Source organism: Herpailurus yagouaroundi, unplaced genomic scaffold (assembly GCF_014898765.1).
Source record: "Herpailurus yagouaroundi ecotype Mexico unplaced genomic scaffold, PumYag 180, whole genome shotgun sequence".
NCBI lineage: Eukaryota > Metazoa > Chordata > Mammalia > Carnivora > Felidae > Herpailurus > Herpailurus yagouaroundi.
The window spans coordinates 12,980,858-13,007,857 of NW_024412411.1; the positions used below are offsets into that span (position 1 = coordinate 12,980,858).

The 27,000-nt window shown below is 36.3% G+C and overlaps 1 protein-coding gene across 6 annotated transcripts in view; it reads right to left on the reverse strand.

Moving 5' to 3' along the window:
* DLG2 (discs large MAGUK scaffold protein 2) overlaps positions 1 to 27,000 on the reverse strand; it is a 2,103,489-nt gene that overhangs the window by 482,074 nt on the left and 1,594,415 nt on the right. For all 6 annotated transcript variants that reach the window (XM_040489720.1, XM_040489714.1, XM_040489717.1 and 3 more), the window contains 2 exons: positions 15,295 to 15,439; positions 12,903 to 13,041 (listed from right to left, as the gene is read on the reverse strand). In XM_040489720.1, coding sequence (XP_040345654.1) covers positions 12,903 to 13,041; positions 15,295 to 15,439 — 284 coding nt within the window. The remainder of the gene's footprint in view (positions 1 to 12,902; positions 13,042 to 15,294; positions 15,440 to 27,000) is intronic.

The following is a 27,000-nucleotide window of genomic DNA, read 5'->3' on the forward strand; positions in this document are numbered from 1 at the left end:
ATCAGTTCAACTTAACTTTTTTGTTAGCAATTTAATTTAACCAAGTATTTTTGTCTAAGCTACAGAAGACAGTGCTTCTGGCAAAGATCTTACTTTGCGTTAGCTGGGTAGATCACCTTCTCACTATGGGTTTCACACCCAGTTGCAACTTCTACATATCTCCCCTTGGTGCTCATAAATTTAAAATCAGCCTTACTTTATCAGAGTTACACTCAGCATTTTAACTGTATGTAAAACTTTATCCAACCATACATGGTGCCATCTCATACGATACAGAGAAGCCATGGAGTTAATACTAGCCCTGGGAACTGGGAAACAACATAATAGGTGTTATTGCATATGCTTGGTTTCCGTGCTCAAGTCATGAAAGTATGTACAAGTAAATAATGCATTTATTTAAAAAGTTTTATGGTGTCTGCACAGTAAATCTGAGTACTTGGGTAGGTATATATTTATGTTTAGTGAACATTTTAGAATTTTTAAATTAAGAGGGCTTAAATTAAAACACAGTTTAATATTTAGGCTTTTCTTTTTTATAGGACTTTAATACATAGGTTTTGTTTTGAATAGATTATTTTTAATGGGGATTAATACATATTTTTAAAAGACACCGAAATATAAAGGAAACATCACCAAATCAACATAAAGTTTCAAAATCTACCCCTTAAGGCCAGTGTAAAGATAGTGTACATCTATGTTTTGTCAGGCTGGCTGGAATCTTATTTCCCCTTCCTTCACTCCTGAACCTCATCTACCATCGCCACCCAGCAATGCTACCAGCATAACAGTAACCAACCCTATAATCACCACGTTACCATGGTGTCCAGGGCTGAAAGTCAATGCTAATCATAAAAATACTAATATAATAATAGTAATAATTATAGTAACAATAATAATAACAATAATAACTAACCTGAATGCAGCTTATTTTAGGCCAACCTCTATTCAAAGTGTTTTACATAGATTAGTTAATTAATCCCTATAATAACCCATAATACAGGCATTGATGGGGAAAGAGACACAGAGAGGTTACATAACTCACCCAAGGTCAAATTGCTAGTAAGTGGTGAACCCAGAGTTATTTCGACTCCAAAATCTGAGCTCTTAACCAAGGTGCTACCTAGCTCCTGGATTCTGGATTTGTCACTTACTTTCAGAGCAAGGCCTTCCATAATTGGCTCTGAAATCTCTGGCTATCACATTTATTTCAGCTGTTTCATTCTGCCTTCATCCTGTCTCAAGATGGCAAATGAGACGTTAGAAAAAGATTAGGGGGGGAAAAACATAAAGCAAAATAGCAGATGCCAATGGATCAGGTGACAGCATTTCTATTAGGACACAGTCTACATGAGAATGGATTTAGATCGTTCTACTTCAGGTGAATCTAATCTATAAACATCGAGGAGGAGGCTGACATCTAAATCTTTACACAGAGACACATACAGGGCCTCCAAAGCTCTTTCAGTGAGGACTTAAAATGCTCATTTAAGACAACCATATGGGGTCTCCTGTTATAGCCAGAATAATAGGCATTACAGACTGAACCCCTGCTTGGAATCACACAATCCAGGAGACCTCACTTCTTCCTGAGAAACTGATTACCTTCCCCAAATAGGTTGTAAGTGTTGCTGGGTGGGGGCCGCAATAGAAAACTTTAGTTCTATCCTCATGGACAAAAACAACAAAGACTAACTTGAAACACAGAGATTCAAGAAATCTTAAAGCTAATAATGCTACCCACGTAGTGCAGCAAAAAGAACCAGGCTTTGGAGTTAGTCTGAATCCTGATCCTGTTATACATCGGCTGCATGACCTTTAATAGTGTAAAGATATAGACTCTGGAACCAGACTGATCATGCTCACACTACAGCTTTGCTAATTAACAGATCCCCACTGCCTCATCAGCATCTTGCTTGGTTGCCTTATAGACATTGCACATTTAACACTTCCCAGAACAACTCTTGAGGTTTGTCCCCAATCTTGATGTTTTGTTTTTTCAAGGCTTCCTATTCTCAGTAATGAAAGTTCTACTCTGCTACTGCTGAGGCTACAAACCCTGGGGTCAGCACTCCTGGAGGTGGAAAGATGCTCTACTTTCTTCTGGCTTGCATCAGTTCTGATAAGAAATCTATTTTTATTATGTTCTCTCTTCATAATATCTTTCGGCTAGATTGAGAGTCTTAGGCCAATATGCTTATAAGTTTAATCAAATGTCATAAACTTTTGACTATTTGGTACCTCAATGTCTGCTTTTCCTGGTGTCACAAGTCACTAGTTTGTCTCTCTCTCTCCCGCATTTTATTTAAATAGGCTCTGTTGCTATGCCTTAAAGTTCACAGTTCTTTCTTCCACAGTATGTATGCTGACATTTTCACTTCAGATACTATTTTTTCATCAACGTGTAACATGGGTTTATTTCATATCTTCCATTCCTCTCTTCTTCATTCACATTTCTTTACCTCCTTTTTTGAGAGATTGGCGATACTTATAACTTTTTTAATCTCCTTGTCTGCCATTTCCATCATCTCTGTCATTTCTGGGTCTGTTTCTGTTGGTTGAATTTTCTCTTCATTATGGGTCACATTCTGCCATGGGATGGCAGGTTGGAGACAAACACCAAGAGTTTGCTTTTGGAAATGTTAAAAGTGTGATGTCTATAAGGCAACCAAGTGAGGTGCTAACTAGGTGGTGAGGAACTAGGTATCTATCTTTTCTTTTTCTATTTTAGAGTTTATTCATTTATTTTGAGAGGGGTGGGACAGGAGTAAAGAGAGAGGGAGAGAAAGAATCTCTAGCAAGCTCCATGCTGTTAGCACAGAGCTCAACACAGGGCTTGATCTCACAAATCATGAGATCATGGCCTGAACTGAAAGAGCCTCGAGTCAGAGGCTAAACCAACTGAGCCACCCAGGAGCCCCTGGGCATTTATTTTAAAGAACTATGTAATTAAAAGATGTGGTCAGAAAGATTATACAAGCATTATATGTAATAAGAAAAATCCCAGAAGCAATCTAAAGGTCCAACAATAGGAAACATTTATGGTTTCTCTATACTACATAGCTGCTAAAAATATGTTTTTATTTTATTTTATTTTTTCAACGTTTGTTTATTTTTGGGACAGAGAGAGACAGAGCATGAACGGGGGAGGGGCAGAGAGAGAGGGAGACACGGAATCGGAAAGAGGCTCCAGGCTCCGAGCCATCAGCCCAGAGCCCGACGCGGGGCTCGAACTCACGGACCGTGAGATCATGACCTGGCTGAAGTTGGACGCTTAACCGACTGCGCCACCCAGGCGCCCCTAAAAATATGTTTTTAAAGACTATTTAAAAACTTGAGAAAATGCTCAAGATATGATGTTAAATGAAAACAGAAAAAAACCCACTGTACACAGTCTTATCCAAATTTTATAAACAAACATACAGTTATAGAAAACAAAAGCTTAAAGAAAATATATTAAATATTAATTATCCTTCTGTGTTAATACAGTATTTTTAAAAAAATTTTTAATGCTTATTTTTGAGACAGAGAGAGACAGAGCATGAACAGGGGAGGGTCAGAAAGAGGGAGACACAGAATCTCAAACAGGCTCCAGGCTCTCAGCTGTCAGCACAGAGCCCGATGCGGGGCTTGAACTCACTGACCCCGAGATCATGACCTAAGCCAAAGTCAGATGCTTAACCGACTGAGCCACCCAGGCACCCCTATAGTATTTTTTATTAGTTTTTCTTTCTATTTCTTTTATTTTACATTTGTCTTACAAATATATACATATATATGTGTGTGTGTGTGTGTGTGTGTGTATATATATATATATATATATATATATATATATATATATATATACAACTTTTATAATTAGGGAAACTAATAAGAATTTATTGGGAAAAGAAAGAGTAGTATGAGGTAGTAAAAGGGGCAAGGAATAGATATAAAGACTGAGAAGGATATCTGGGGAAAATGTATGAAAGCAGTATTTTTAAAATGTTTTTTTTCCCTTTATACTCAGATTTAACTTGCTTTACTATTAAGATTAATTTAGATTACCTAGTAGAAAAAAGTGAATGATGCATCCCCCAAATTCAGGAAATTGTTTTAGTCTATGATATATAAGAATATAAATCTATGGAATTCAAGAATTGCATCCCATAAGTTTCTTGTATTTTGCTAAGGCAATCATTAATATTAACTGGTAACCTTACTGACAGCAGCATATGATATATGAGATGGCAGGAAACCACTCAGGGATTATAATACTGGCGTGGATAATTTGCAAAGTATACACCCAGATGTGGACAATTAGGGATCATCTGTCTTCTGTCTACTATTACTATTACTGACACATGAATGTAGAAATACTCTTAGAGGAAGAGGCCATGTCTACTTGTCTTGAGTCATAATACACACCTTTTTTTCAATATCATAAAGATAAAGGCCAGAAATAAGTAGCCATTGTGTTTGTGATAGTAGTTTCCTGCAACATGAAAGGACTGAAGTCAACTAATAGGTGGTTGCCTGTACAGTAGTCTCTCCAAAATTCTCCATTGTCCATCGTTAATCATTTTTTGGTCTCAACTAGATCTGAAGGCCAAGGATATTAAAATGTAATGCGGCATTGATTAAATAACGATCTACTTGCATTTTACATTTATAACAACAATAGCTATAGATGTGCAATAACCATCTTCCATAAAATTATAAGGCCTAGAACTGTGTATTTATGCCTGGCTGATTTATTAGGTACCCAGGAAATGATAAAATTCTAAAAAAGACAAGTTTAAAATCCTCATTACTGTTTCATTTTTCCTAATATTAAAGCCATTTCCCTGACAGCAAAAGGCAGCTTAACAGGTTTTCCAATACATATTTGGAACCTCCTTTAATTAAGATTTGTCATCTTCCTCATTAGCATACCCACTCATTGTATTTCTAACAGGACAGCACTATCAATCATGCCTCTTGGTTTATGTAAGTAAACCTAAAATGGTTATGTGGAGCCACCATTAATAAAGAGAAAACTCCCCTTGAGGCTCCACTTGATGGTTTATCTTATCCTTTATCTGTCTCACTAGTTTTGCCTCACTCTCTCCTTCCCATCACTATATTTGGCTTCAAAGAGACATTATAATAGCAGGCTCTACATCAGAGGAGTCATGCACAGGCACAAGGCACAGAACAAAAGAGATTACTCAGAGACACTGCTGATGAATCTTTGATTTGGTTAAGTTTCATAATGTACTTTATAAAGCCTGTGAGGAGTTTGATGCTGTCCATGTTCCACAGAATTTCTTTTAAGGGAAAAAGCTACGTGATGGTGGTTGTTGAGAGCTACCATGAATAAAAAAAGGCCAAGTCAATAAATTATCCAGAGGATAACTGTATTTAGCCACAGAGGTCAGATTGATAGGTTGGTTTCTGTTTGCTGTTGTTTGTTTTTTCTTTATCATATTGGGTTCCACTGAATCCTATATTAGATTTTCAGGGCTGGTGGGGCAGCCAGAAAAATGAAGATCCATAATAAAGCATTCAGACTACATGACTTTCTGTAATAAAATGTTCTGCATCATAAATTGAGAAAAAAGTATACATAGATAACTTTTGAACAGCTACAGACCATTGTTGGCCACATTTTCAGTTCATGGAGGATGTTTACCAAAAATGATTTTATTTGTGGTGTTCATCTGAAAATCCTTGTTTTTTTACTACTGATAATACCCAACTAGGCAATTGAAAGCTTTTTTTTTTTTTTTAATTGAGAGGTATTATTCTGCTCCTTTCATAAATGAGAAAACTGAGGCAAAGGGTGATTGCATAATTTGCCCAAGGTCACAGAGCTAGGAAGTGGTCAAGGTGGGACCCTGCACAGCATGGCTCCAGAGCTAGTGCAGCTAATCTCTCTGCTATACAGCTGTTAATTCTAGAGCAGGATCAGTTGTCTGCCCAGGGCACAGCCAGTTCTTTGTATTATATGTGGTTAAAGATGAGTAAGAAGAGATTTCTGTCAGAAGAAAAACTTTCCAGTTCATCCAGAAATGGTTTCAAGACATTAAAGTTGAAAAGAAGAGAGGCTAGAACATGCCCAGATTTGCTCTGAGGCAAACTTTTGTCTGATCATTTAAGAGGCTGTCCTTAATGGAGACCACAAACCTTGAGCCATTATTTTTTTTTAACATTTATTTATTTTTGAGAGACAGAGAGTGGACAGGGAAGGGGCAGAGAGAGAGAGAGAGACAAAGAATCCGAAGCAGGCTCAGGCTCTGAGCTGTCAGCACAGAGCCCGGTGCGGGGCTTGAACCCATGACTGTGAGATCATGACCTCAGCTGAAGTTAGATGCTCAACTGACTGAGCCCCAAACCTTGAGCCATTATTAAAGGGCTGTTTCTATGACACAGAATTAATAACTGACAAGTCTATATAAGTTAGGCCTGTGCTTCTCAAACCAGGCTACTCATATATACCTTAGGGTTTGTTGTACTTGTCAGGGACTGAGTATCCCCAGGAAAAATAGTTTTCTGGTGGGTCAATTTCACTTTAAGACTTCGGACAAAATCATTTCATTTGTAATCAAAATACTTCTACATTAAAGCAAACAAGGATATTTCCCAAGCTTTTAGGAGAAAATACAAGATTTTATGTGTTTCATGCTTGACACAAAGCTTCATTCATGTTCTACCCCAGATCCTGAGGAGAACAAGTTCCTATTTCAAAGCCTAAGGGCATGTGGATTTGAGAAACAGTAGTTTAGTCTCTATCCATTTCTGATCTACAAAGGTAAACAGCAAGCGAAAAAAAAGAATCAATGACAGTGGCAAACACTTAGGCTGCTCCTGAACAATTACTCTATAGGTGATAAACAATGTAGAAATGGTCAGTAGTAAATTAGCCTGGCTAAAGCAGACCTGCTCCTCATGCAGAACACTGGCTATTGAATCTAGCTCTGAAACAGAGCTCGGGGGGGCGGGGGGTTCCTCTTCACTGCTTCCTCTTTCCTTAATCCCAGCTGCCATAACCTCTCCCCTCATTTCTTTAATGGCACTTCTACTTCTCCACCCAGCAGAGAGGTTTTCTTCTAATAGAAATCAGATAATTTCATTCTCCTGGTTAGTATTCTTTAATGGATTCTGAATGCACTCAAAATCAGACCTATGCTTCTTTATCATTACCTACAGAGTCCTATGTCATTTGGCTCCTGACTCCTTCTCCAACCTAATTTTTGGCCATGTTCCCATTAGCTCATTTCTTTCCAGCAAACCTGGACTTCCTTACATTCCTGGAACATACTAAACTTATTTCTGCCTCAGTGACTGGCCTTGACATTCCCTTTTCCTGGAACGTACTTTGTTTAATCTTTAGATCACCACTTTCTCCTTTTATTCAGGTCTCACCTCATCCTATCTCCTCAGAGAGGCATCCCCTGGTTACCCAACTTGATACTGTTCCCTTCCCCAAACCCTGTCTATCACATTATTCTAGTTTTTCTTTAAAGTACTTACCAATAACTGAACTTAACTCATTTATCTATTTGTCTCTTATTTGATGCCCTAGAATGTACATTCCACGGGGACAAGAGACTTGTCTTGTTTGCTCATCACTGAAACTTTGTTGCTGATAACCATGTTTGACACATGGTAGAAGCTGATTATTCAATGAATGAATGAATGAATGAACAAACAAATGAATGAATGCATGAAAAGGACAACTGGAATACATTTTAGGTACCATATCCCATAAGCTATTGTTCTATAATTTGGGGGGAAAGAGTAGAGACAGACTCTAGCCTGATGGGCTCATAGGTATTTAGCCAATAAAAAAGTCAAACTGGTGAATATCAAAACTGGATTCATTCTTGAAAGTTTCTGGAGACAAGAAATCTTTCTTGAGATTTCATTTAGTTTATGTTTTTTTGAGCAATCAAATTATGTGAGGCAACATTATGTAGAGCCAATCAGAAAGACACCTGGGTATACTAAGATCAAGGCCAGGTGAAGTTGGTTTTTATCACTGGGAAATATATTGCTCATAGCTATAATTTAGATCCCTGACTTTCGTAATGAAATTTATCACATTCATAACTTGGTAAATTAAGTCACCACTTCTTGAAAGAGCAGTTATACACTGCATTTCAAAGTTTTTTGGTTTTATTTTAGTATCAATGATTTGCTTGTGTATCCTAATAATATCCAGCCAGATGGTAAAGGTCTGTGCTTTGCACCTCTTATGGGTAACCAGGTTAACACTTGGCCCAGTAGAGGCAGAATCCTTGGTTGCAAGTAATGAACAAAGTGGACATTGCTCACAGGTGATCATTGATTGTTTGTAGTTTTCATAATTGTTACCTTCTTACCCCATTCAGAAACAACAACAACAACGAAAGTGAACACCAGCTTAGGGAAAAAGAGTAAGCACTAGTTTCGGCATTTGAAGACACAGGTTCTATATCTGATTCTAATACTCACAGTTATGGACATAGGGACAGCCAACCAATCATTCTGGGCTTGTGTTCCTTACCCATCAGAAGGAGGAAGATTAGACTTTAGATTCATTGATGGCCCTTCCAAGTCTGAGAGCCTATAATTCTCTGAGCCAAAAATACATCTCAGCATCACAGTGATAGCTTTCCAAATTAGGTTTACCAAAAATCTATGACCAGACATCTACATCACAATTAATACTGATTTATAGAAGACTCAACAGACTTTCTACTAAGAAAATTTTATCCAGGGCCTTTTTGTTTGTGCTTTCTCTAAATCAACAGAAAAACAAAATTTCCCAGTTTACTCGTGTTTCCATAAATAGTAAGAAATAATTTTGAAAAATCTAGCTAAGATAGTAAGCATTTTTCTATTCAAAAATCCTTTAAAAAGTTCTTAACTATATCCAACTCTGCCCCCCCCCAAATGTAAATATGATTCAGGAAAACAGAAATGTTTCTTACAATAGAGTAAGATATCACAAGTATATGGAATAAAAAGCTGACAATTTGATGACTATTATTGATGATGATAATAATCACACATTTGTAATCAAAAACTTCAAAGAAATGTTTCCCTATTAGCTTAAGTCCCATCATTAGAGACCAATTCTAGGAATTGATTTCTATTTTAGGAAAATTCAATGTAGGCCTCAAATATAAGCTACCGTAACACCTTAGGATCATAATAAATTTATCTAGTCCTTTAAAAATGACAACTTTCACACATATTATCACAAGTCCATTAGGAACGTACCTTTTCCCCCTAAATTTATAGATGAGAAAATCAAGACTCACAGAGATTAAATGTTCAGAGTCATCTAGGTGTTTAGTTGGTAGGAACGGGACCAGAAACCAGTCTCCTGACACAAGCCCAATCTTCTTTAACATTTCTCCATGGAAACTGAATGCATAGGATGGGATGTGGGGTCTGAGGCTGAGGCATTGGAACACAGACAGACCTGAATTCAAATTCTGATTCTGCTATTTGCTTGCTGTATGAAATGAGGCAATGACTTAAACTCCTTGAGCATTTTTGTTATTTATAAAAATGAAGAAAAATAATATAATATAAATAAGGGCAATAGTACATATTAAAGGATTTTGTGTTAACAGTACATGGTAGGGATCTTTTTGTTTTTACTACCTTATATATTTTAAGTTTTACAAGGAGGTTGTGTACAACAGAAAGGGTAGGGATTGAAAGACAACTTAAAGGTAGGAACGATACTCTTTTCTGAGTTTTCCTTTTTCAAGCTCTAACAGTTGCTTTATTTTATTCTATTTCACATTCTTCTATGAATCTGCATGTACTACCCCTGCCATGGATACCCTCCCTGATCCCTTGGTTTTCCAATCAAGGCCTACACAGTTTTTTCAAACTCAAACTCAAACTCAAACTTATCTCCTCTTGAAAACTTTCTTTGATTCCATCGGCTTTTCCTTGGGCATTCATATAAACCTCAAATTCATTTACAAATCTTTACTAAGTAAAGCCTGTGGTGTTAGTAAACTCTGCTAGGGCAGCACCAAAGCACTTCCTAATGCTCTAGTTTTGTTTGTTATAGTTAGTAGTTCCCACACTTTGACATTTTACAGACCTTTTTCTTTTAAAAAATGAGAACTGATACAAGGTTGTGCACATTTCGTTTTCTAAGTAAGGAAATGGTAAAGTAATATCTGCCATTTACTACCACAAAAAATATGACATTTTGATACCAACGCACATAATCTCAGAATTTAAATAAAAAATAATAAATTAGGCTTTATGGGCACTTTCACAAAGAGGGTCTGCATAATCAGGGAATAGGCATTGAGGGATCCACTGGTTTACCTCTATTTTTGTAACAATTTGAGATTTCTTGGAGATGCTGTTTTTTACTCAATTTTGCATTCCTAGTATAGTGCCTACTGTCTGGTAGGAAGTATCCAATAAATATTTATGAACAAGGCAATGAATTTGCCTTTGAGGAAATACCTCTGAGATCCATGGTAGTGTCTCTAGCACAGGCCCTTGTGAGAGGTCAAAGCAATGGGGAGAGTGGAGGAGGGTTATATGTGCATGTGTGTGTGTAAACTGATATAATTTACTTCACAAGTTTGCCAGGCACCAGTCATTTGGATGATTCTATGCAGAGTTATTAGTGAGATTGTCCTGCCAAGGAATAAAGGAAGAGATGGGACAAGAACTACAATACCGAGGCATAACACTATAGGAAGAGGTGGACTCTATTCCTATGATGCCATCAATAAAAACATTCCATGCAGCATGTTAGGTAGTGTAAGAATTGTAACAAGTAGAGTACTGTAAATAGACAATATTCATTTAATATTCATGATGTGTCAGGCCCTGTTATAAGTTCTTTGCATGCATTAAGTGATTAAATCATTACCACAGTCTGTTGAGAAAAATTTGATTACTATTCCCATTATACAGATGAAGATACAGGCTTTCAGTGGTTGAATAATTTTCTGGCAGTCACATAGTTCAACAGTGGTAGATATGGGTCTCAACTCTGATCTAGTTGCCTTTAGAACTTACCGAAACTCTTGGGATCCTTTAGAGCTACATGTTTCTATGGTGAACGGTTTTATTCAAATTGGTTTTCATTTTCAAAATAAGGAGGAAATTAAAATATTTCTTCCTGGTCAGGATTTTGTAGCTGGCAGGGCACTCAGTTTTTCTACCTAAAAGCTGTGTGACTATATAAGGAAGTTCTTTAACATCTTTAAACTACAACTTCTACATCTATAAAATGAGGGTGAAAGACCTTCTCTCTGTGTTTTGGGGAGAATTAAATGAGTAGCATATGTAAAACAGCTAGCAAAGGGCCTGGATTATGAAGGGGATTTAATCAATTTTAATTCCGTATGGGGCCTCGCAAGATAAAACGACATTTTCAAATTAAAATCATATCAAATATTAGTGATAGAATGAAAGCAAATAGATCATTGCTCTGGTGAATAAAGGTGCCTATATTTACACAATTCTTTAGAGAGCCATGAGGATTATCTTTGCTGCAGCCCTCATTTTAATTAAGAGCACAGAGATTAGATGTTTCAGCATAGGAAGAAGTTTATATTTGATTTATACCACAGATGCACATTTGCATCATCTCAACATTCCATTCCTTGGCTAAAGATGTAACAAGCTACTTCAGCAAACCTGAAATTGCAAAATAAATGGAAAATGCTTAATCATTTAAAAAGAAATAGCAAAGGAATGAAAAAATCCAAGCATGCACGGGTACCGGTGAGGAAAGTTAAGCAGCAGGAAGTCTCTATTTTTTTAAAGGCTGATAAATGGCTTCATTAGACAGGCAGGATATTAAACCAAAAGGGTCCGTCTCTGTCATTTTTATACACAAATACTTTCAGAAAAAAAGTGTGTACATATTTATATGTAATCTCATTTTGGGTAAAAGTATTATTCAGTGAGAAAAGCAAGTTGCAGAGCAATTTCTAAAATACGAATTTACTTTATAAAAACAATGTCAAGCCCCATCTATATCTGACTCTGAATTTGTATAGGTTTTTATGAATGTGCAGAAGGTATGAAAGGTTCAGGTCAGGATGTTACATTGGGAACCTCAAGATGGTTGCTGTGGCAGGAATTTGGGAGAGAGTTTTTTTCTTGAACATTTTTGCATTACTTTACCAAATGCAATGAGCATATATTACTTTGGAATAAAAACATTTAAAGATAAAAAAATGTACATTTATTACTATTTACCCACTTATTAATTTGGTGACCTATTAATTATCTAATATTTATTGAATACTTAAAGACGACAATTAAATCAACCAAGTTGGTCTACTCTGTGAACTGTCACACCCAACTTTTTCAGAGGCATGCTGCCTAAACTTAGTTTTATCCCATGGCATTAGCAATGCCTAACAGCATTGCTGATAGCTCTGAGAGCTCTTATGCTTTAGGGACTTGCGGGTGACTTTGCTCCTTTTCTTTCTATGTGTGGCTATTGCACTAAAGGAAAGGTTGACCCTCTTTCCAATTCCACTGAAATGTGAGTATCCAGTGGCATCAAAAACATGGAATTTAGAGTTAAAAGACCAAGTTTCCTTTTTTTTTTTTGAACTGCAACAACACCTTTTCTCAAGTAACAATACTTATCTTACAAAATGGCTGTCAAGCTGAAATGACATCATGTGTGAGAATGTTAATAAACTGCAAAGTGATGAATAAGTGTATATAACTAATTCTTACAAAGAACTAGTAATTTTGATTCCTATTGGAGGACAATGTCAAATGTTTACAACAATTTGCACATTTCCACTGGAGACAAGTCTATAATACGGTTGAATAGTGCTCAGAAAATTTACTTAGCCCCCAAAGCTATGGCTGACATGTTAGGCAAATGCAGTTTTCTTTCTGGTAATGATCACAAACCCAATTAACCAATAAGCATATCTGACCTGGTGTAATCATCTTCAACAAGCATGTGCTTTGGAATCGGTGAGTACCTTCCTGGAGAGATGGGCGGCAGGGAAGTTTTATATTCTAAAGTTCCATTGTTGCCAGAAAGTAGATGGTTTTCCATCGGTGGAGAATAAGCTAAGGGGTGAAAAAAAATAAAAGAGAAAAAACCTGTTATGTGGGTGATTCAATGTGTCATGCTACAGTTCCGCTAAAAATAGGAAAATTTTGCTACATGCAGAGGATTTTCTTGTCTCCCAAGAGGGAGGAGTTAGTGTTTGTTTGCATTTAATATGCACAAGCCCATGGTGACCTTTAAGACTGGAAAGATGTAATAACATTCATTTCTATAAACCCAGTTCATATAATATTAGGTGAAGAGAAGAATTGGAGGAGAGAGCCAGAACACACATTTTCATAAGGATGATTAATTTTCTATTGAAATAAAAATGTTAGCTTTCTAATTGCAGAGCATTCTTTTCACATAATTAATATCCAATCATCAAATCTAGAAGGCTCCTCGGAGGAAGTTCTTGCATAAGACCTAAATTCTCAGATATGCTGTGCTCCCTTCCCAGAAAAGCCAAGAACTCTGGCCTTTATTTTCTATTCCTCCACAGTAATTCATTTCCCTTCTGAATGACTGAAAACGCCTTCTGGATGGGTCTTTTGCCTCCCATTCCTCTCTAGAAATCCATTTTATACATTTAGAAACACAGCTCTGACAATGTTTAAGTACTCTCCATTGCCACTATTGTATTAAATATAAATGCTTGCTTTTGTCAGTCTTACAAGATTGATCCATTTTAATATCCCACTTACACATATCCTACAGTTCTCAAACAAAGGCTAGTTTTTACAACATATGTACTTTTATCAGTAATCCACAATTTCTGTCTCCTAACACATCTCTGATTTTGAAATTTAATCCATTCTTTAAGATACAATTTAAATGCCACCCTTTGCATAAAGCATTTTATGATCCTTCCAAAGACAGGTGATATCCTCTTCCTTTGAGGACCCAAAGTCCTTTATTTTTACCATTCATATGGCATGTACATCCCTCTTATATTGCCAAATATTTCTACTCTTCATATGTTTGAATTAGCCATCCTTCCAATGAAGGCCATGATTGCATCTCCTTTGTATCCCACATATTACATTGCAAGGTGTCTTACACTATTAAAGTTACTCAATATATCTATTTTTTTAAATTGAATAGCAAAGTTTTGTTTTATCGCTTTCACCTCTTTCACATTGACCTTACATTCCCTTCATGAAGCAGCTCAAAGTCTCAAGGCTGAGTTTTCTAAATTCATCCAGTTTGAAAACCTTTGAAAGTTAAAATTCTTTCATATCCTAAGGTAAGGCTGATCTCAGTTTACTGCATGCTTGAGAAAAAGACATATTTGGGGGGTAAGTCATTTTCGAATCATCGTTAAGAAAAGCAACAGCTAACACAATGGGCAGGTAACAAAATTATTCAGCCTTTAAATTTCTCTCAAGAGAAACATATAAATCTAAGAGAGGTTAAATGAGTTGCTAAGACCATAGTACTAATTAATGCCAGGTCCTGAAGATATTCTGTGTTTCCAAATCTCACGACTGGTTTCTCAACATTCCAGAATGAGCAAGCTTACTGATGTTGATAAAACCGTTTCTTAGACTCACATCAAAAAAATAAATTGCTTCTAAATCTAGTCTCCAAAGACAGCACCTTAGATAAGGTTCTAACTGACTTTTAAGAAGTGAAGAAAACTTGGGGCTTATGTAGCAGTGGACTTTATTAGGATTCAACACAGCATCTCATAGTGAGTTGTTGCCCTAGAAAACCCCACCCACAATCCATCTCTACTGCCAGGGTGACTAAGAGTTTTCCCTGGCTTCCCTGCCAATGTAATATATTCAGGTAAAGGTAAGAGCCATGATGATGTTGACAGAGGGTCATAATTCCACCATTCAAGTGCAAGAGCCTCTCCCCAGGAAGGAGCACAGTGCTATCTCGTGTCTATTTTGCCAGTCTCTCTTTCCTGCTTTGCTACTTTATAGATTTCAACTAGGAAGGGGGAATGCTATGGCCTGAGAGCTATCACGCTTTAGGGCCTTGAGAAATAACCTTTAAAAATGTGTTGTTACTATTGTTATCACACTGTCCACCACATATACCATAAGCCTTTCTTAAATGGTGGGCTTCCTAACCCACTAGGGAGTCCTACCTTCAAAACACTAGTTAAGGACTTGTAAGGCAACCCAGGGAGTAAAACACAGCATCCCTCAGAACTATTTCCACAAGCTAAACAAGAGTGAAGATGCAAGCAGAGGAATTTACCAAGTTTTGCAGAATTTTAATTTTATAAACTTGGCAAAGGTGACAGTGAGTGTGGTGCTTACAGTGAGTAATGTCAGGTGGACCATAAGGATCAGTCATATAAATGGTGGTGGGTTTGCCAACTTTTAGATAAACGACATCAGATGTGTTCTTCAATATTGCTACTGCCTCTTCATGAGTCACTTCTTCTAAACTGTAGTTGTTCACCTGAAAGGAAAATAATATTCAATAGTAGAGTCAAACCTATGCAGGTGAAAAGAAACAGTTAGGCAAAAAGATACGTAGAGTTATGACCTTATTTAAAGATTAAATTGCAATCATTATAAGACAGTATCTACATTAAACTTTGATAGAAAAGATGGATTAGTGGCATTAGCCAAAGCAGATAAGGTACATTTGTTGATGTCAAAAAAAAAAAAAAAAAAAAAACGAAGTTGCTTCTGTCTTTTTCTATGAGAAAGGAATGTATCATAATGGAAATAAGAATACTATATATAGAGAAAAGAAAAGAGGAGTCAAATGTCTCTCTTCTTATGCTATAGTTTTTCCAATTACAAAAGTAATACATACTTATTGAACTAAAAAAAAAAAGTAACAATTAACCAAAGTCTCCTTATTTGGGGTATGTTTTTTAAAATAATTGTGACCATATTGTACATATTGTTTTGGAACCTGCTTTTTAAATATAGACTGACCATTGGTCCATATTAAAGATGTACTTCCACAACATGCCTTTGTTTCTATACAGCATTGTGTTGTACAGCGGTAACGTAATGCTTTAACCAATCTTACTAAAACATGTTCAGTTTGCTTCTAATCTTTTTCTACTATAAATAATGTTGCAGTAAAACTTTTTTTTCTATTTTTGTGCACAACATTATGATTTATTCAGGATAAATCATACAAGTGGAATTGTTGGACCAAACTGTAATATTCATATAGTTTCATTACATTATATAATATTATGTTAACATAACATTCATTACAGTGGATCTCTGCAGCACTTCTCTTAAATGGTGTAAAAATATTTATGAAATATTTTAAATACCTAGTACTTAAATATCTTATTTGGCTACTATTTTTTAATCAAGAGATTAGTTAATTTCTGCTGAAATGATGCAGATTAAAATAAAAATGCCAAAGAACATTAGATTGGATCCCTTACATATTCTCTGTACTATTTAATTAGCATGTTAGTCATAGAATGCTTTACAATATTGCATTTGTTTTCTTTTTGCCTTATGTTGTCATATAATTCAATGTGCCAATTCTTTTTTTTTTTAAATTTAAATCCAAGGTAGTTAACATGTAGTGTAATAACGATTTCGGGAATTTAGTGATTCATCATTTACATATAACACTCAGTGCTCATCCCAACAAGGGTTGTCCTTAATGCCCCTTCCCCATTTAGCCAATCCCTCCAACCAACACCCCTCCAGCAACCTTCAGTTTGTTCTCTATATTTAAGAGTCTTTTCTGGTTTATCTCCCTCTCTGTTTTTATATTATTTTCACTTCCCTTCCCTTGTTTCATCTGTTTTGTATCTTAAATTCCTCATATGAGTAAAATCATATGACATGTGTCTTTCTCTGACTGGTTATATCACTTAGCCTCTAGTTCTATCCATGTTGTTGTAAATTCTATATGCCAATAAATTCTTGATGGTGTAGCCCATCAGGGACCCCAGGACTGGAGGGAACTGAACTTGATTGATGTGTATGAATACTAACCATGAATTCTCCATTAAGCTATAAGCTTTTTCACTGGTTCCTATAGTTCTCTTCTTGACAAATGACATTCTCTTCAATCCTTTTGTATTTCTACTTGTCTATCCCTTTTTCATCCATTGGTCAAATGCATACCTATAATATGTCAATCATGGTTCTACACATTAGAGATGTAGTAATGAATATTAAGAATGAAAATCCTAATCATAGCACTTATATACTCTGTATTAAACATGAGTCACTATTCCAAATTATTTACACATATGAATACAATCAAACCTCACAACAACCTGTGTGGTAGCTATTATAATTTCTTTTCATTTTACAGATTAAAAAAGCATGTATCCAAGAGGTTAAAAAGCTTGGCCAAAGCCATTGATCTAATGACCAATTAGATCATGGTAGATAGTGGTAGAAGCAGATTAAAAGCCAAGCAGTTTGGATCCAGAGGCCAGGCTTTTAACCATTCATCGCTATTACTCTCCCAGATAGATAAGGTCCCCAGCTACCTAGCATCTCATATTCTAGTAAGACAAAGTGCAAACTTCAAGCATGTTTACTGAGAATGACTTTGCATGTAGACTCTTAGACTACCAGAGTAGTCTTTACGCCAGAAGGTAGAAGTTGAGCAAAGGGTGGAGGTGAGAAGTGGGGATAATAGTGGTTTACAATAGTGGGATTTTAGACTCACTATTTGGTGACTATAAAGAGTTGGAATATTTACACAGATTTTAGTCATGGAACAGGTGGTATGATCCTGGCAACAGAACACAGTGGTTAAGAGCATATGCATTTGAGTCATGCAGACCAGGATCTGAGTCCTGGTCCTGGCTTTTACTGGCTGTGTGACTTTGGACAAGTTACTTAACCTTATTAGCCTTAGTTTTTGACATCTATAAAATAGGTATGATCATAACTGTTGTCTCAAAGGGTTATTTATTTAAATGTATTGACCTATGTAAAATGGTAGGAACATTAAAATGCTTATTAATGTTAGCTATTATTTCTATTACTATTACTATTGTCATCATACATCTCTCTTCTCAGGAAACAGGAACTCTTGGTTGAAATTTTTGCTGAGCATTTTCCTGTAAACATCTGTGAACTGATGAGTTTAATTAGGGGACTGTTGATGAGGCCTCTGTGCGGTCTTTTTAAAAATTCAGAATAGTACAGGATCTGGACCAAAAAGTGCTCTTTTGTGCTGAAGTCTTCAAAATGTTTTTCATGAAAGTGGGTTTATTTGGGTTAATTATGTGTGTGCATTATCCTATGAACTCTCAAGATAAAGGGCCTACAGCTGGAGCTGATTGTACTCAGAGAAGGGACATTATACTGATTGGCTAGTTGCTCCTGTCATTGTTTTTTATTGTCTTTTTTCTTTTTTTCTTTTGCATCAAGTATCTGCTTATAATGGTGAACACTGAACAACTGGCCTGATTTCAGAAAAAAAAATATGTGCATTTGAATGCAGTGTTTCTGTGGGTACACTAGACAGAAAGGGACATGTGTACAGCCTGGCTGTATGTATGCAACAGGACAAGGACTGAGACCAAGCAGAGAGGCTGGAGGTGAGAGGACTCACTTCCTCTAAAAGAAAAGGGAGGACTCAATATGACCACGATGCAGAGAAAAAGGAGGGCAAACTAGCTAAAGAAAGAGGTGACAAAAAACTTGCAAGAGAGCATGGTCAGTGTTGCAGGAATCAAACATAGGTATGTGATGGTACAAAGGTAGGAGGTGTGGGGCAGGAGAGGGGTCACAAAGAGGAATGGGCAATGTACAGACGGTGAGATGCTGACTTTTCCATATTTATTCAGGAATACCAGCATGGTGTTCCTAGGAGGAAGTAGGAGGTGGATCCACACATTATCATAAACAAAGTACAAGGAAATGTCGGAACTCTAGAAACACTGTAAAAAAAAAATCACAAACTCCAAAGTTCACTTTTGAAAAAGGGGACAAAATTGCTGGTCATTAGATAAGAGAGACATTGCAAGGAGCAATGAGTAATGGATTGAATTGTTGAATCACAATATTGAACATCTGAAACAATGCTGTATGTTAACTATACTGGAATTAAAATAAAAACAACTTAATAAAATTAAAAAGATAAAAACTAAATTTAAAAAGGAGACTAATCTAATGTGCTAATGTCAACAATATGAAAATAAATATGCATAAAGACTAAAATCTCTGTAGTACATTGCAATTCACTGCTATAATAAAATTTATTTTAAAAATAGTACTATGAATAAATAGGAAACAATAATAGCTATCTTTGGAAAATATTTTCTTATTTTTTCATCTTTTCAGTAAGATCATGCATTAGTTTTGGTTCGAATCAAATTAACTCTATACTTTATTTATTTATTATTTATTTATTTATTTATGTTTTTATTTTATTTTTGAGAAATAGACAGAGTGTGAGTAGGGGAGGGGCAGAGAGAGAGAAGGCTCCAGGCTCCAAGCTGCCGGCACAGAGCCTGATGTGGGGCTCAAACTCATTAACCGTGAGATCATGCCCTGAGCTGATGTCGAACTCTTAACCTACTGAGCCACCCAGGCGCCCCAGATTAACTCTATATTTTCAGTGAACAACAAAAAAAGCTTCAAATAAGAACAGAAACAAAGTACAGTGGTTTCATTATGAAGCACACATAACAAGATCTCATGAGTGTTAAAACAAATTGGAATAGAAAAGAAGGAAGTTGGTTTCTCATGCCCAGTGAATTGAAATGAATTTAAGAATAGCCATATTTTAAACCTAGAGGTTTCTAGAAATGAAGGTAATTTGGCATAATGAGAGTGAATTTTAAATGTAGAATAACATCTAGTTTCAATCCCTAGATGCATGAATTTTGGTCAGTTAACATATTTATTGAGCCTTCGTTTTCTTATATGCAAAATGGGGATAATACTAATTCATTTGTTGATTTAATTGCATTTTGGAGAAAGAAGGGATACTATGATTGGGAAAATACACTGTGTAAGATAAAGCAGTATACAATCATCAAACATCACAATCATACACAGTGCTTTTGCTAACCCTGCTGCTGAAAATAGCTTCTTCGTGTTCAGGGCTCCTTGTGTGAAAATCATCACCCCCTACCTTCTACAACACTTACTTTTGCAATGCCTCTTCCCTGCTTAAGACTAATCTTCTCAAGGGCAATGATTAGCTTGTTCGTCTTCTTCTTATTATTTGTTACACAATGTGACAGCAGTTTCAGGTGTACAACATAGTGATTCAACAGGTTTCTACACTATGCTTTGCTCACCACAAGTGTAGCTACCATCTGTCACCATGCAACACACTTACTGCAACACAATTGCAGTATCATTGACTATATTCTCTATGGTATACCTTTTATTCCCCTAACTTATTCACTCCATAATGGAAGCCTGTATCTCCCACTCTCCTGCACAGATTTTGCTTATCCCCTACCTCTCTAATTAGAGTGTTTTTGTCTTTGTACTCCCCAACTGATGCACTATAAATAATGGGCACTTAATAAATGTTGAAACAATTAGCTAAGTTAAAAATAACAATGTGGTATTCGAAAGGAAGAGCTATCACAATTGCCTATTTTATAGGAAGAATGAAGCATTCATATTGAGTTTTATTTATTTATTTTTGAAGTAGGCTCTATGCCCAGCATGGAGCCCAAGTCAGGACCTGCACCGACAACCCTGAGGTCAGGACCCGAGCTGAGAACAAGAGTCAGACACTTAACTGACCCCAGGCACCCCAAGTTTCTATTTTACATTTGTGTTGAGTCAGAGGAAAGGGTAAGAAAAGAAGGTCATTCAACATACAGCACATATTTATGGGACACTCACTCTGTGGCAGGTATGAGACATAAGGATGAAAGCCGGTACAGAATGTGAACACTGGTTCACATCACATTATAAGGGACACAAGCTCCAGCAGTGTTAATTTCTTCCTCCTCCATAATTGTTGATGCATTTCTTAACTTTCTATTCCGTATATAGACAGAACAAGCAACAATGATGTTTTGACTGACTCCAGCTTCCTCTACAGCAGTAATCACCAAAATGAACAGTATGATATGAACCCCAAGGCAACCCACTGGATACATGAAGAAGTATCTGAACTTCTAGTAATATTTATTACACTGATTTTCATCTTTCTATTTTTATGTACATTTTAAAATGTGCATCATGTATTAGCAGTGTGATATATGTGTGCAATTTAAAGTAGAGAAATATACATATATTAGAGGCAACTTTTTGTGTTTTACTGATGGAATGTGCTATTAAAATAATTTTAAAACTATTGCTCTGTAGTAGGTACCAATATATGTTACCTAGAGAGCAAATTCTATAAACAGTTATTAAACCAAATATAAGCAAAATAAATAAAAAATAATATAATGGCTTTAATACTTACGTAAAATAGGTCACTACATTTGTAGTGAATTGTTACTTTATTACATTTGAGAAAAGTTAGAACACAGTCCAAGAAATAATTCTCCAGATTGTTTCTCCTGGTGTTTCAGAAAGTACCCTAACTGCAGAGGACAAAATTTGAAGTGTGAACTATTTCTAAATGCCTTTTAGTCCATTGTTGGAAAATTCTAAATGATGCTGTACCTACCAGCTTGACAGAATGAGTGTTACCACCAGTCACCCTCGGGAGAAGCACTGGAACAGCAGCAGAGCAGGCTAGAATGTGAAGAGGATCAAGGAAGGACTGTGGTACTTAACCTGGCTATACCCTGGAATCACAGGGAAAACTTAAAAAAAATAGGGGCGCCTGGGTGGCGCAGTCGGTTAAGCATCCGACTTCAGCCAGGTCACGATCTCACGGTCTGTGAGTTCGAGCCCCGCGTCAGGCTCTGGGCTGATGGCTCAGAGCCTGGAGCCTGTTTCCGATTCTGTGTCTCCCTCTCACTCTGCCCCTCCCCCGTTCATGCTCTGTCTCTCTCTGTCCCAAAAATAAATAAATGTTGAAAAAAAAATAAATAAATAAAATGAAGTACAGCGCCTACCTCGGAGATTCTGATTTGATTATGCAGGGTTGACTGAGGCCTGGGCCTCCATAGTGATCTTAGCATGAGATTCAAACATGAAAGCAAGATTAAAAACCAGAAGGGCTGACTAAACTTTTGGAAGGAATGTGGCTTTGGGACATTGAAATCTAGGTCTGAATCTGATTTCCCAATTTATTAGTTATGTCATATTGGGAATCCCTTTGTCATTTCTGAGCTCCAAATTTCTCTTCTGGAAAATAAGAATAACAGAAATGACTGCCCTATCCATCTTTTAGGTGTTAGAGGGAGGGCTGTGTGGGTGCTGCAGGCGAAAGGCTCTTTCGTGTGCCGGTGGTAGGAAAGAGCCACATGGAGAGACTGTTACAGGTCTTTGTTCTTATCTAAGGTTCATCTTACAAATGAAAGTGTTTTAAAATCCTGTTCATTATTCAGAAATTTCTACATATTGCGGCATCTGGGTGGCTCAGTTCGTTGAGTGAGCGCCCAAATCTTGAGTTCTGCTCAGGTAATGATCCTAGGATCATGGGATTAAGCCCTACCTCAGACTCTGAACTGAGCATGGACCCTGCTTGGGATTCTCTCTCTCTCTCTCTCTCTCTCTCTCTGCCCATCTCCATTAGTGATCTCTCTCTCTAAAAAAAAAAATAATAAAAATTCTACATATTTGCATTGTCTTCAAGATGATTTTCTTATTAATATTTGGGTGAAACTAGGTGATTTTGTGAATCACCAAAAAGAATAATGAAATCGTTCAGAAAATTGTATTGTTTCCACTCACATTCTCTAAATTCACTCAATGTCCTTACATAGGATATTAATTTTGAAATAAGAATAAGGTGTGCTCACACACAGCACATCCAGAGTGTACTCTATTGAACACTACTAGTTCTAAGTGTTCCATGAACTTCATTTGAAGAAAAGGGTTCCCTAATAAAATAGGTTGGAAAATTATAGTATTCAAGTGAAGTTAGTTCCTTGACTATAGGACTTCACCAACCTTTCAATGTACTTAAGTTCATTGAGAATATGTAAGAGAGGTGAGATACAGGTTGTAGAATTCCCCAAACTTATGTGACCACTGATCCTTTTTGTGGGACAAGGTAATGAGATCAATATTTAAAAGACATTAGGAAACACTGATCCAAGGCACTGCTGCCATGGTATAGAGGCCAAAACAGAAGCGCAAAGATGTACGTGACTTGTCCAAGGTCAATTGGGTCAGTTAATTCTAGCTGCCTGGGACTTGAATTCAATTATCCTGTCTCTGAGTCCACTGTCTTTCCACTTGACTTCAGTGCCTCTGTTACTTTCGCCTTGTTTACAGCTTCCCTTTAGGGAAAGAAAACATAGATTTATTCTCTGTAAATAAAGTAAAAGTTCTCTGACTGACAACTTTTTTTTCTTTGTATGTCAAGCAAAGGTTATGGAAACAAGTGACTAAGACTATATATAAAGTTTCAATCACTGTGTGATGAGGGTTTTGATAATTAACAGCTCACGTTATACCTGTAAAGACGAGTCAGATGACCCTGGATTCGAAGTTTCTGGTATCGTGTAGAAAAACAATGAAGATGATCACATTTCTGTAATAAATGTGGCCCTATGCATCATATTGATAGAGCTTAATAAAAACCAGTGTGCATAAATATGTGAATGAATTTAAAAATTATCAATACTGTTAATCTCTGACCATCCATTCCAAGAAATAAAGGCCAACAGCTAATCTATTTAGTCTACAATTACAACACTAAACTACAGGTACAATCAGTAAAAATCAGATGTCATTGTCATTTAACAAAATAAAAAACAAAATCTAGTGAATGATAATAAGGGTTAAGCAGCAAGGGAATTTAAAAAAAATATATTATTTTGATAAAGGGAACATACACCATTCCGGGTGTCCCATGAAACATCAGAGGCCTGACATTAAAAAAAGTCATTTTATTTGGGTACTTGGGTGCTTGAGTGGCTCAGTCAGTTAAGCATGTGGCTTTGGCTCAGGTCATGATCTCACAGTTTGTGAGTTTGGGCTCCCCTTCAGATGAGCTCGAGGCCCACTTTGGGTGAGCTCCACTTCTCTTTCTCCCTCTCTTCTCTCTGCCTCTCCCTCACTTGCACTCAAAAAATAAAAAGTCATCTTACTTGAAACACTAAAAGTCTTATTGCAAAGGTGATAAGCAGGGTAATTTTTTCTTTATAGTAGAATAAATGTAAAGGTCAGACGTGACAGGGACACCTGGGTGGCTCAGGAGATCAACTTTGGCTCAGGTCATGATCTTGTGATTCCTGGGTTCAAACCCCATGTCAAGCTCTGGGCTGATAGCTCAGAGCCTGAAGCCTCCCTCTGGTTCTGTGTCTCCCTCTTTCTGCCCCTCCCCCGCTTACACTCTGTCTCTGTCACAAAAATAAATGAACATTAAAAAAATAATTAAAAAACAAAGGTCAGATGCTACAATATTGTCTGTGGTTTTCAAAGTGGGGTGATAACATTCTGAGGAATTAAAAGTTTTGTTAAAAGGGTAATCTATTTATTGAAGATAAATGGATATGTGGTAAAATTTAGTGCAAAGTGAGAGAAACTGTGTTAAAGCATCTTAAAAGACTGAGTGATGGAGAAGTGGCAAGACCTAACTTTTCAAACAAATACAGAAGAGGAATTCGTCTTTACCTTTCTGTCTCCAAGGGACAGAGCTAAGAATAAAACAAGAAATGCACAGAGAAATGTATTTTGATATAAATTTAAGAAAAGAAAATCTAATGATGGCTGGTATTTAATGGATAGCTTCCAAAAAGCATTAAGTTCTCAACTCTTCATCTGTTCTAGCAGAGGTGAGGGACTACTTCGCATCTCCATTTTGTAGCTTCTGATGTACCAAATGAGTTGGAATAAGATAACATCTAAGACAAACACTTTTCAATTCTGACATATATGAAGTACTTAAGGGGGAAAAAAGTACCCACCATTGATGGTATGAGGAAATTCATGGAATTTGACTTTAGACCAGTTTGCTTACAGAACTATGAATGAATAACATACAGGGGAAGTTTTCCTAAGAAGTGAGAGGAGGGAGTGGTGCAAATTGCTTTACAAAGAATATCTATTTATAGAAAAATATACAGAGTGTGGTACAGATGGTAAATCATGGAATCCAAATTATTTGTACTTCCTTTGGGGGAGGAGAGTGGAAAAGGACAAAGGTAAAGATGATACGAATGTAGGTAATAAGAGAAAAGGTGGTGGAAAGGATTGACAGAAGGAGAGCATTAATAAATATTTTTGGGTTGAAGCAAGATAATTGGTCCTTTGGGAGCACTTCTGGGATTTTTTTTATTCTTTTCCTCAGCATTATTTTTCTTTCAGAATATTATAAAATGAATCATTTTCTTTCATTTCTAGATTCTGTTTTGCAGTTGCCTTGGAAGTACTAATTATGTTTTCCTTACATAAGAGAGGAGAGGCCTATTATTGTTGAAAGTTCATTTTTTAAAAAAAATATGCTTTAAAACTCAAAATAGTTAAAGATTATGTCTCAGCTATTTTTGAAATCATTATATGTATGGTGAATATCAAGAAAATGGTAATGGAAAAATAGCATGGTGCCTGGAAAATCCTTTCTCAGAATTATTTAGACTTTGAGGGTTTTTTTGTTTTTTAAGAATTTTAAAGTAAAGCTAGACATTTAAACAGAACTTCAGGAAATCAGCACACAGCATCTAGCATGATATTATCATAGCAGCAGCTGAAGAAATACCGAAAGAGTTGTCTACAACCAAACTCTTACAGAATAATGAGTCTAAGGTCAAATGTGTCATTAATGAGTCATTAATTTAGAATGAAACTGTTCTCTCCATTTCTCAAAGTTAGTGCTGTATAAAAGGTGGATATCGTGGCTTATTTTATTCATGAGTCAATAAACAATAAAGTTCATATTCTTGAGAGAAGTTGTTAGGTCTTATACCTCGAAAATACTTTTCTGGTTCAGAAGATATAACATCATAAAAAATAACTTTTACATTAAAGGCAAAAACAAAAACAAGAATAAAACAAAACAAAAAAAATCTAACAACCAGCAAACCAAAAAATGCAGAATGTCTCAAGAATAAAAATAGTAGTTCTACTGTACAGCATAGTGGCTACTGCTAAACAATAATGTATTCCATACTTAAAATTTCCCAAGAGGGTAGATCTTACATTAATTGTTCTCACCACATACAAGCACAAAAGAATAATAGTAGGAGTGAAAAAAAGCTTTGAGAAATGGTGAATATATTTATGGCCTTGATAATGATGATGGTTTCTTGGGTATATAATTAACACCCAAATTCATGGACCTGTATACAGTAAGTATGTAAAGCTTTTTATATGTCAGCCATACAACAACAGCAACAAAAAGGTTTAAAAAAAGAAAATGATAGCGACCAGGTGGTAAAGAAGCCAAAACTCCTAGCTGCAACTTTGAAGTCATTAATGCCACATTTTTTGCCCATCCACTTTGCCCATACATTTTCTCCTTCCTATGTTCCTTCCTATGTAGTGGCTATTGCCTGGGACGTGGTAAAGTATTCAACATATTACTTGTTAAATAAAGGAATTAATGAATGACTGAATGAAAGATAAAAAAAGGAAGGAAAGAATTGACTGACAAATTCTAGAAAACAAATCACAGCCCATGCTTGGTGGTGACAAGCCAGAGTGCCTGGATTTGAAATCCAGTTCTGTCCATTGTTAACTATATGACCACGGACAAGTTAAGGAACATCTCCATACCTCAGTTCCTTTTTGTTTAAATAGAATAGGTTGCTGTGATAAACATATATTACAAAAAATGACTTTTAAAGACATGGTACGTGCCAAATAAATACTAGTTATCAAGATTATTATAAAGGTCTTAGTCAGAAAATTCAACACCAAGGTCACTGACAACTACGAAACTAGACAAATGGGGCTAAACACAAGCTGTCTAAAGCCCAGGGAAGTGGGCATAATGCACTGTGAGGTTCAACCTCCAAAACTTGCACATCA